The 12,748-nt window shown below is 46.3% G+C and overlaps 1 protein-coding gene across 1 annotated transcript in view; it reads left to right on the top strand.

Moving 5' to 3' along the window:
* Nucleotides 1-348: 348 nt before the first annotated feature.
* The window catches only part of LOC141124145 (avidin-like), a 28,835-nt gene continuing 16,435 nt past the window's right edge, over nucleotides 349-12,748 (top strand). Inside the window, exon 1 of the mRNA XM_073612252.1 lies at nucleotides 349-493. Within this exon, the coding sequence (XP_073468353.1) occupies nucleotides 425-493 (69 nt within the window). The 5' untranslated portion in view covers nucleotides 349-424. The remainder of the gene's footprint in view (nucleotides 494-12,748) is intronic.

Below are 12,748 nucleotides of genomic sequence, written 5' to 3'. Positions count from 1 at the left end.
ATGGGCAAAAAAAACCAAAAACATACTCCTCTTTCAATAGGGGCACAGACAGCTATAAAAATGGCTATAAAAACTGATAAGCATTCTAATCCTTCTGCACTCTATCCAAAACTTTTAAAAAAGTTTTGCCTTTAGTTATGTTTTAATCTCTGGAATGTATGACTTCTTCAATGCATGACAGTATGCTGCTAGTTGTTGTCTTACTTGATTTTTTAAAAGAGTGGAGCAGTTATGAAATTCAGAAAAAGGAAGATGGTGATCGATTAGCAAACTTTTGGGTTTTTCTTAGAAATAAAGCCACCATCCTACAATACGTCATATAGTATTTGGCAAAAGTAAGTGACAACTTCAGATAATGAGTCATCCAGCTGTATAAATACAGGAACACTGTTAAGCTGGGGTACTCAGATCCTGGGGAGGCACCATGAGGATGAAGATTCCTGCAGTACTCACTCTGGCTCTGCTGAGCTTCACTCTTTGTACCGGTGAAAAGGTAAACTATAGAGGGGTATTAAGTTTTACCTCCTATATTGAAATATTAGCTTTGCCAGTATTCTGTCTGTGTATGGTAAAGCTACTCTGCACTTCTTATTAATTTGATAATGAATACATGCATTTACAACCAAGTAGGAGAGTGTAGGGGTGATAATACATTTTATTTGCTAGTCAAGAAACGTGAAGTGTGAGCCCTGTTTCACACTGCTGCAACTTCTGATGCAACTTTTTTGCGATGTGCGACACAGAAGTAAAAACAAATTGATTTCAGTGGGTGCCATCTTAATTGCTGTGACACAAGTGGCAGCGGCAAAAAAATTATTCCTACCCTACTTTGTTTCTGTCTTGTTTGCGAAATGAGTGCCATAGGCTGCAATGTTAAAATCACAAAAGTCGCAAGGAAGTTGTTTCTTTGTCTTATATTTGCGACTTTGGCTGTTACTTCAAGAGGGTTTTATAACTTCAATAATATGTGTGACAAAGAAAAAAAGTCAGTGCCAGTGATTAAATACGAGCAGCTCACAATTTAGGTTAATATACATACACCTATAACATAAATACAATAAAGTAAATGCAGCGCTTAACCACTTAAATACAGGGCATTTATGCACCCTTCCTGCCCAGACCAGTTTTTAGCTTTCAGCACTCACACTTTTAATGCCAATTACTCAGTCATGCAACACTGTACCCAAATAACATTTTTATTATTTTTTTTTCATACAAATAGAGCTTTCTTTTGGTGGTATTTAATCACCACTGGCTTTTTATTTTTTGTAACATAAGTGAAAAAAACCACTTTTTTCTAGTTTCTATGATAAAATTTTACAAATAAGTAATTTTTGTTCATAAATTTGGGCCAAAATTTATACTGCTACATCTCTTTGGTAAAAATAACCCAAATTAGTGGATATTATTTAGTCTCTGTGAAAGTTATAAATTCTACAAGCTATGATGCAAATCATTGAAAATTGATCACACCTGATGCACTGACGGCCTATCTCATTTCTTGAGGCCCTGAAATGTCAGGAAAGTACAAATACCTCCCAAATGACCTCTTTTTGAAAAGTAGACAGTCAAAGGTATTTAGTAAGAGGCATGGTGAATTTTTTGAAGTTGTAATTTTTTCCCACAATTCTTGGGAAAATTAAGAATTTTTTAAATTTTTTCCACAAAATTGTCATAATAACAAGTTATTTCTCACACACAGCATATGCATACTTCCAATTACACCCCAAAATACATTCTGCTACTCCTCCCGAGTATGGCGATACCACATGTGTGTGACTTTTACACAGCCTGGCCACACAGAGAGGTCCAACATGCAGGGAGCACCATCAGGGGTTCTAGGAGCATAAATTACACCTCTAATTTCCTAATGACCTATTACATTTGTGAAGGCCCTGGAGCACCAGGACAGTGAAATTTTCTACAAAATGACCCCATTTTGGAAAGCAAACACCCCAACATCTATTCTATGAGGCATACTGAGTCTTTTGAATGGTTCATTTTTTTCCACAAGTCTTTGGAAAACGTGGAAAGAAAATTAAAACTTATTTTTTTTTTACACAAAATGGTCAGTTTATAATATATTTCTAACTTAAAGCATGTATATAGCAAAAATGACACCCCAAATTACATTCTGCTACTCCTCCTGAGTATGGCGATACCACATGTGTGTGACTTTTAAACAGCCTGGCCACATACAGAGGCCCAACATGCAGGGAGCACAGTCAGGCATTCTAGGAGCATAAATTACACCTCTAATTTCCTAACGACCTATTACATTTTTGAAGGCCAAGACAATGGAATTACCCACAAAATGACCCCATTGTGGAAAGAAAACACCCCAAGTATATTCTATGAGGCATGGGCTGCAGATAGGTACTCGGGTACTCTGATGGGCTGGAGACAGGTACTCGGGTACTCTGATGGGCTACAGATAGGTACTCGGGTACTCTGATGGGCTGGAGACTGGTACTCGGGTACTCTGATGAGTGGTGACAGGTACTCTGAAGGGCGGTGACGGTACTCAGATGAATTGTGACAGGTACTCAGGTACTCAAATGGACTGTGACAGGTACTCAGGTACTCAGGTGAACTGTGACAGATATTCAGATGGGCTGTGACAGGTACTCAGATGGGCTGTGACAGGTGCTCAGGTACTCGGGTACTCAGATGAACTGTGACAGGTACTCAGGTACTCGGTACTTAGATGAACTGTGACAGGTACTCAGGTACGCAGATGGTCTGTGACAGGTACTCGGGTACTCAGATGAACTGTAACAGGTACTCAGGTACTCAGATGGACTGTGACCGGTACCCAGGTACTCGGTAATCAGGTGGACTGTGACAGGTACCCAGGTACTCGGTACTCAGGTGGACTGTGACAGGTACTCAGGCACACAGATGGACTGTGACAGGTACCCAGGTACTCGGTACTCAGATGAACTGTGACAGGCACCCAGGTACTCAGATGAACTGTGACAGGTACTCGGGTACTCAGATGAACTGTGACAGGTACTCGGGTACTCAGATGAACTGTGACAGGTACTCAGGTACTCAGATGGACTGTGACAGGTTCTCAGGTACTCGGTACTCAGATGAACTGTGACAGGTACTCGGGTACTCAGATGAACTGTGACAGGTACTCAGGTACTCAGATGGACTGTGACAGGTTCTCAGGTACTCGGGTACTCAGATGAACTGTGACAGGTACTCAGGTACTCAGATGGACTGTGACAGGTTCTCAGGTACTCGGTACTCAGATGAACTGTGACAGGTACTCTTACCGCATCTCCTGTTCCATCAGGAAGCTCGCTCACCAATCTGCCACCTCCAGCTGCTAGTAACAGTCTGGAACGAAGCCATGAGCAGTTTTGTTCCAGCCTCTCAAACGTGACCATGGAATCGACGTCATGACGTCACTTCCCGTTTACTTTGCTGCCAATGGCGCCGGTTTTAAAAAAATATACAGTATTCAGAATCGCAGAAAACGGCGATCTGAATACTTTGAAGTGCAAAGGAGGGATCGGGGGTCTTTTAGACCCTCGATCTCTCCATAAAGAGTACCTGTGACCAGGGCCGGATTAACATAGGGGCTGAAGGAGCTGCAGCTCCAGGCCCCTGCCTTAAAATCGGCCCACCCAGGCAGCAGTATAAGCCCGATGACACTTGCGTGGGGGAAGCCGATATACATGAATACTTGCAGTGATTTGTGTGGGAGGGGAGAGGGTACTGCATGTGCTAGGGGGCGTTTTAGGAAAATCTGCCCCCTCCCCCCCAGCACATGTCCTCCCTCCTCCCAAAGTGTCCCCTAGCACATGCAGTACCCTTTCCACCACCCCTGATTCAAAGAGATGCTGGCTGCTACACAGGGCAGCTACTCAGGGCACCCCGCTAGACATGCAGGACAATCGCCCTAGGTGACAACACTATTGCACCCCTGCCAGGCAAGTCAGTGGAGCCAGGTGGCAGAACTTTTTCCATCACTTGGCTCCAGGACTCGTAACTAGCTGCGTTCCTGTGCGATTCACATGTTTTCCAGGTACAGTACAATTTCAGCCCATTCAGTTGAATGGGCTGAAATTGTGCTGGACCACACCAAGAGTTATACAGGAACTGGATTGCATGGTACTGCTGTACTGTACTATCCAATACAGGTAAACGCATTACATTTGGGATCTGCATTTATGGTGTCATTAAGTTAACATTGACACCAACTGCAGATCACAACTGGAGCGCATTTTGAATGTAGTGCGAGAAACGTACATGGAACGCAGGTTTCCAGGAATCCAGAAGTGTGGGGGGCTGTGTAATGTAAAGGGGTCCAGAGGTATGGGAGCTCTGTAATGTAAAGGGGCTCAGAGGTATGGGGGCTGTGTAATGTAAAGGGGTCCAGAGGTATGGGGGCTTTGTAATGTAAAGAGGTTCAGAGGTTCACCATTGCAGCCCCTCTCTCTCACATACCATTAGCCTTACTGATAATGCATTTTTATTCTCGTGCATGATTGTGTATTGTGCATTGCCCGGGGGCCTATAATGCACTTAAGATGGCACTCGCTCACTGTGGTTATTACAATGTCACAGTGCACAGTTCCCCCCCCTGCACAAATGGGAGAGGCTGAGCCTTTCCCCTCCCCTCTCCCTCTGTGCAGAGAAGGAGCCGTGTGGGTGGGAAATTATGAACAGAACAGCGGCAGATAGAAGGTGAACAGGATATCTCAGAGTGATAAGCCTCCAGGTACCATCCCTTATCTCCCTTCTCCTCGTTTTTAACTTTTTTCTCCAGCAGTAGCTCTTATAACTGCAGCCAAAGTGTTTAGAATTGTGTCATCAGCCTGTGGTAGTGCTTGATCTCTTGTGCTTTTAGGTGGGTTCACACTGATTTGCTATGTTTTGGCCCATTGCTGGTGTATCCACAGTTTTCCTGCGTTTTATCCACAGTCCTATTGATTTTCTATTAGGTTGTGTGTTTTTTCTGCATTTTCTGAAAGCGCACCCAAATTCCTACATGCTGCATCTTATCTTTGGCGCACTATCAGAAAATGCAGCAAAAACCTGCAACCTAATATATATCAATAGGACTGTAAGCTAAAACTGCAGATACACAAGCAGTGCGGCCGACTGCAGCACACCAGTGTGAGCCCAAAGGCTTGAACACACAACCCCCCTGTAGAACTTGGTCTGATCAATACTCCTGGCATACACACACACACGGCCATACCATCCCAGCTCAGGAAGGGTGGGGGCTCCAGGGATTTGAATGACTATGCAGGTCCTGTCCCTTCTATCCATCCGGGCAGAGTCCTGGAGGCAGTGGCAGGCTGCTGGTGGCAAGTGGCACGCTGTGTCTGGTGGCAAGTGGCACACCGTATCTGGTGGCATGCTGCTGGTTGCATGCTGCTGGTGGCAAGTGGCACACTGTGTCTGGTGGCAAGTGGCACACCATATCTGGTGGCATGCTGCTGATAGCAAGTGGCACACTGTATCTGGTGGCAGGCTGCTGTTGGCAAGTGGCAAACTGTGTCTGGTGGCAGGCTGTGGGTGGCAAGTAGCACACCGTATCTGGTGGCAGGCTACTGGTAGCAAGTGGCACACTGTATCTGGTGGCAAGTAGCACACCGTATTTGGTGGCAGGCTGCTGGTGGCAAGTGGCACACTATCTGGTGGCAAGTGGCACACCATATCTGGTGGCATGCTGCTTGTGGCAAGTGGCACACTGTATCTGGTGGCAGGCTGATGACTGTATCTGGTGGCAGGCTGCTGGTGACAAGTGGCACACTGTATCTGGTGGCATGCTGCTTGTCGCAAGTGACACACTGTATCTGGTGGCAGGCTTCTGTTGGCAAGTGGTACACCATATCTGGTGGCAGGCTGCTGGTGGCAAGTGGCACACTGTATCTGGTGGCAAGCGGCACACCGTATCTGGTGGCATGCTGCTGGTGGCAAGTGGCACACTGTATCTGGTGGCAGGCTGCTGGTGGCAAGTGGCACACTGTATCTGGTGGAAGGCTGCTGGTGGCAAGTGGCACATTGTATCTGGTGGCAGGCTGCTGGTGGCAAGTGGCACACTGTATCTGGTGGCAATTGGCACACCATATCTGGTGGCATGCTGCTGGTGGCAAGTGGCACACTGTATCTGGTGGCAGGCTGCTGGTGGCAAGTGGCACGCTGTATCTGGCGGCATGCTGCTGGTGGCAAGTGGCACACTGTGTCTGGTTGCAGGCTGTGGGTGGCAAGTAGCACACCGTATCTGGTGGCAGGCTGCTGGTGGCAAGTGGCACACTGTATCTGGTGGCATGCTGCTTGTGGCAAGTGGCACACTGTATCTGGTGGCAGGCTACTGTTGGCAAGTGGCACACCATATCTGGTGGCAGGCTGCTGGTGGCAAGTGGCACACTGTATCTGGTGGCAGGCTGCTGGTGGCAAGTGGCACACTGTATCTGGTGGCAAGTGGCACACCGTATCTGGAGGCATGCTGCTGGTGGCAAGTGGTACACTGTATCTGGTGTCAGGCTGCTGGTGGCAAGTTGCACACTGTATCTGGTGGCAGGCTATGGGTGGCATCTGGCATGCTGCATCTGGCGGCAGGTGATGGTGGCAAGTAACATGCTGCATCTGGTGGCAAGTGACAAGCTCAGGTTCCCACTGATTCTGCATCATGGTGAGTCAAACTATTTCACTATATATTACAATGTAGTAATAGAAATAATGGAATTTGATCATCCTGACGCCATATCAAGCATTGTGTCAGGATGATTTTAAGTGCTAACACTAGCCATTTGCCCGAAAAATCACCCCGCCACCTATTTCCCCATCAACCCCGAGACTACATCCCCCTCATCTTTTTTTGGGAAGGGGGGATGTCACTGAATGGCAGTTTGGAAATGTGGTCATCCTATGTTGCTGTTAGTGAGAGACCGCATAGCATGTGGTATTGGTGGTGTTGCTGCTGCTCAGAGGCTGCACGGCTGATATCACTGGTGAGAGTATATTTGTTTTAGCAAAAAATGTTTGCATTTTCATTTTGTTTCCATAAAAAGGCCCACCAAAATCCTCAGCACCAGGCCCATGATGCTCGTAGCCTCCCTGGCGGTTTTCCCGAGTGTGGCTCGGGGTTAAAATTCAGTACCATTAGCGGTAACCCCGAGCCACACTCGGGATCGCATTGCAGGATCCTGGGGCAGCGTTATTTACCTTGTCCCCGGGATCCTGCGATGTCACCCGCAGTGTCCGAGGGCTCCGTCCTCCTCCGAAGCCTCTCAGTGCCAGACTCCGTTCCCTGCAAGCGGCGCGACGCACGGGGGCGGAGCCTGGCGGCAAATTAAAAAAAAAGTAAAAATCATAACACATACAGTACTGTAATCTTACAGATTACAGTACTGTATGAAATGATTTCACATCCCTTTTGTCCCCAGTGCTTTGGCCCATGCCCTGCATGCAGTTTTACATGATATACACTGTTCTTTCTGCCTGGAAACTGGAGATTGTCCATAGCAACCAAAAAGTGTCCCTTTACGTCAAAAGTGGCTTTAGACCAGCTAGAAAACAGCGATAGTAAGTTAGAACACTTGCAGAATTGAGCGATAGTGAATTGTGGGGAAATTTATTTTATTACTATTTTTTTATTTTTTTTTAAATTATTTATTTTTATTTATTATATTATAATTTATGTTTTTGTGTTTCAAACTTTATCATACCCGGGATATCTACTAGACTCTGGTTTGGACAGATTTAAGTGTGTTATTGTTAAGATTTACAGACCTACAATATAAAACGCCAAATTTCCATGCAAAATAATGGTACCGCTTTCAGCACCTAAAATCCGAAATAATCATACCGCCAGGGAGGTTAATCTGGCCCTGCCTGTCACCACCTATTACTGTCACAAGGGATGTTTACATTCCTTGTGACAGCAATAAAAGTGATCAAAATTTTTTTTTTTTACATCTGATTCCTGTTACCGACTTTGGCCTGTTCTCGACTCTCCCTGTCTGCTTGTTACCCTGACCTTTGGTGTGTTATGTTTATCCTTGTCTGCTAGTCACCCTGAACTTTGGCTTACCCCTTACTTCCCTGTCGTTCCAGCCTGCTGCCTCCTTCCTCTTCTCCTGTAGTCTACGGTGAGCATGAGCTGTGAGACCCTGGGGGCCGCGACCTGGAGCCAGACTGCAGCGCAGTCCATCCTCACCACTAGAGGCTCTGGTGAACACCCGCTGGCTCTTAGACTCCGCGCCCTGAGGAATCTATGCTCTAGCTTCCACTGGGATCCATGTTAGTTATCCTGTAGACCTGCTTCCTGAACCTTCTAGGGTTCAATCCGCAGCAGTCAGTCCTAGGGTCCACTACCTTAGCGGTGCACTTCCGACTCCTACAGAGTGCATCTGTCACCTGGTCCCAGGTGACCTGACACTCTATGGCAGAGCAGTCACGTGAATGGAACCGCTATGGGAATGGTAAATATGGGAAATCTCCCTTGTCCTTGTATCCAAATATGTTGGTCTTAAGTCTTTTATGTCCTACTGTTTGTAGATTAATGTTTTAAGGAATATACTCTGTATTCCTTCATGTAATCTATGATTTTTATCCTTTCCCTGTACAATTAGATAGCTTGATGTGTATCAGTCTAGGCCTACTTTACTATATACCAATACATTATTGTGTTAAAGCTTTCACTCAAGGTCAAAGAACTCTCATGTAAACCAAATCATATCTGAGAGATATTAAATCTCAAATATAGTATACGGGTAACAACATTAATAATATGTGTCACGCTCTGTATTATTATGATTTGCCAAAGCCAAAGTAGCGAAACATCAAAGTCGGATAAAAGTTGGATTGAAGTAGGTTTGAAGTTGCATCAAGTCACAAGAAAAGTCGCAATGCAAAGTTGCACTGGAAGTCACATGACTTTGGGGCCACAGCAGTGTGAACATGCTACATTTTCACAGGTGGCCAGGCGTGCATCGCTTTCTACATTCAGAGGTAGCTAAAATCCGCCTCTGGATTCAGAAACACTGTGCTATGCTCACAAACTTTCTGATTAGCTGTGGCCAGTTTATGTGCGACCAGAACTCCACAAGTACGCCATCGCTGGATGCACACTGTCTTGTCCAGGATTGACCGGAAGCTCTAGTCACCACTTAGACAACAATGGCCAAAGACAGCTGCTGCTATTCACACACAGTGTGTACTGGCACTGTTTAGAACCACCGGTGAGAATCCACTGAATCTCTCCGGTGGCCGCCCCTGTGCGACCGTGTGATTGTAACCTAATTTCAGATAACTTTTGCTTTCTAATTTTGTATTGGTTGATAAGGAGGTAAAATTTCTGTCAGGTTTCTATTTCTCACTGTGACCCCATTGGGGAGATTAATGCTCGCTTCATGTCCCATATAATACATGACATTGTAGGACTTAAGCCCAGATACCTAATACCATCCTTACCACACATACCCTCCCTCCAAAAACATCATGGATGACTCAGACTAGTTCTTGGAGTAAAATGGCCTTACGGCCTATTTATTAAAACTTTATAAAATAACATAAATATCATAAATAACTGTAAACTTTCTTAAATAACTTATGAGAGTAAATTTACTGTAATAACAACCACTATAACCCTGGTCACTGGGATCAACTTCTTCATTTACCTACCAGTCGGCAACCCCTGACTCGCAGGCATTATCACAACCTACCCAGTGACCTAACCTTTTAAACTCCTCCAGGTTAACCCTTAAGGCCTGAAGGTACCAACTTCAATCCCCATCCTTCCATGTATGGGTACCAGCAAAACCCCCCATCATATGGATGGGTACCATCAAACAACCCCCCATCCCCTGAATGGGTAACACATGTTACAACTTGTAACATACTTATCCTATTAAAGGAATCCAAAAACTGCCACAGCACGAAAGGGGTAACCCCTTACCCTTGCGAGCACCTCCACACCCTCAGACCTCTCTGTATAACTTCTTGTAAACCTAATGACCATAAGTCCGTCCCCACCTCATTCAAATGCACACCATCGCTGCGCAGATACCGCCAGGTGTCAACCTCTAACTCCCTATGCCGAATAGCTAAACCACCATTCTTTATAAAAAACCTGCTCGCCTCTTTATTAACCTTAATCCTGGCCCTGTCCACTTTTTTATCAGACCAAGCCCAACGTCATGACAACCTCCCTACCATGTCAGACCACACCAAAACCATCTTAGGATAAGCCGCTCTTAGGCGCAAAAAGTCACACTTGATATCTCTGATAAGGTCCCTCATGGATGTAGCTCCCATATCATTTCCCCCCACATGTAATAACAATACATCAGGGGACCTGTCTAGGCGAGAGAATCTATGGACTTCCCCCAGCACCCTATTCCACTGCATGCCCGAGACCCCAATCCACCTGATGAGCTCCTCTTGTCTGGGAATCCTTAGCTGCCTGCCATTCTGCCGAAAGTCAGCTCTCTTGGCCCCCCAGAACACATAGGAGTGCCCAAGAATCCATACAAGACCCACTTCATGACCTGTTAATGAAAGAAACAATACAAAAAACCCACATAAAACACTTAAATACCCAACACACAGTCTTAAACAACCCCAAAACTGACATTACAATTGAACCATATGCGGGCGGACATACAGTTTAAATCTATCTACCAATATGTCTAATTACTTCCTGACTCAGACCAGCCCTGGCAGCCTCTGTGGCCGCCCCAATCCTGAAGGAATGTGAAGAGAATTGTAACGGGTCACATCCCGCCATAACCACACATTTTTTAAAGACCGTTGCAAACTGGTATTTGGAAAGACACGCACCATCCTCATGTATTAAAAAGGGGCCTGTAAATGCCGGTCTAACCTCCTTGAAGGATCCCACAATCCTAACCGGGCATATATTACACTCAGCAATCTTACCCAAGTCCAAATACCTTCCTCTCCCTGCTTGATCCGTCTTGGACCTACTGATCCATATCCAGACCCTATCCACCCATACTTCCTCCTCACCGTGCATAAGCCCTCCCGGCACTGCTTTAGAAGGGCTGACCAGCTCGCTCACCCTCAGCGCCCCAAAGAAGGCCAGCGCAAACGCTGCTTTAAATAGTATACATTCGTAATCGGATCTACAGACCAATTCCAAACTCATCATCAATTGTTTTAGCATTTCAAATGAGACAGGGCGCCTCCCATCCCTCTGCTTGTACGCCTTCCTATACCCCTTAACTGCCTGTCGTAACCTGAAATCCTTCGTGTGGCCCTGCCATTTAAAGAGGAAGGCCAAACCTGCCAATTCGCGATTGATGGCAGCTGACGAGATACCTCTTTCAAAATCCCTAATGATAAAATAAAGTACCACCTTGTCCACTTCCGGATCATCCGATCCCATGTCCAAGTCATTCAAAAAGGCGAACCAATCCTTCCATACCTTAGAGTAGGCATTCCATGTAGCCATACTCACGGATTGCTGAATCCATTTTGCTGTGGTTCCAAGGCAATGTTCCATATCCAGCTGGGACAGGCGACCCCTAGTTGATCCGCATCTGGTGCCAATCTCCGAAACCTGTCCCACTGAAAACGAGACAAAGCGTCAGCCAAGGTGTTCTCAGTCCCTGGTAGATGCACAGCATATATGAATGCATTCACTTGTAGACAGCGAAGTACAAGATGACGCAAAAGCCTGACCACCGGCACGGATGCCGCGGTCAGCCGATTAACCACTTGCACCACCCCCAGGTTGTCACAATTGAATCGAACCTTCAGGTTCTTAAATGACTCGCCCCACAGTTCCATTGCCACGACAATGGGGAACAGTTCCAGTAGTACCAGGTCCTGCAAGAACCCTGCCTCCTGCCATGCCACAGGCCACCTGGCCGCGCACCATCAACCCTTAAAGAAGGCGCCAAAACCGGTCGAACCAGCCGCATCCCTGAATAGTTCCAAATCACAGTTGCTGATGGGCCCAGACATCCACAGAGCCCTTCCATTGAATGACTCCAAGAATACCTGCCACACCCGTAAGTCTTCCCTATGCTCTCTAGTAAGCCTCACGAAATGAGCTGGTGCACGGACACCTGCGGTAGCGGCCGAAAGCCGCCTGCAAAAAATCCTGCCCATCGGGATAATTCAGCAAGCGAAGTTTAACTTACCCAGCAGAGATTGGAGTTGGTGAAGCTGCAATTTCCTAACTCCAATAGTCCCACGACCTTCCTCTTTCAACTTCACCAATTTGTCCTGCGGAATCCTGCATTCCAGCCTCATCGAATCTATCTCAATCCCGAGAAATGTGATAGTCACTGCCGGACCCTCCGTTTTTTCCGGGGCTAGCGGCACCCCAAATCTCTCCGTTAGATATTGCAAAGTCCCCAACAGTACTGCACATATGTTGGAACCCGCCAGGCCAACACATAATAAATAATCAAAATAATGGATGACTGAATTGATCCCTGCCACATCCCATACCGCCCATTCTAAGAACGAGCTGAACGTCTCAAAAAGAGCACAGGATATAGAACATCCCATTGGAAGACACCGGTCTACATAATAGGCCCCGTCCCATTTACAGCCTAGCCATTAGGGACCCCTGCCCGTATTTTCTAACCCATGCTACCGCAGCGTCAAAAGATGTGTACGTAACCGCACAATCTTCCGGTGCAATTGCGTCATTCACTGACCCTCCCTTTGGAAAAGAGAGGTGGTGTATGAGTCTAAATTTGTTCGGCTCTCTTTAGGTACCACACCCAAAGGGGAGACCACCAAC

This window comes from Aquarana catesbeiana, linkage group LG01 (assembly GCF_042186555.1).
Source record: "Aquarana catesbeiana isolate 2022-GZ linkage group LG01, ASM4218655v1, whole genome shotgun sequence".
Classification (NCBI taxonomy): Eukaryota; Metazoa; Chordata; class Amphibia; order Anura; family Ranidae; genus Aquarana; species Aquarana catesbeiana.
This window is presented reverse-complemented; position numbering and strand designations above follow the sequence as displayed.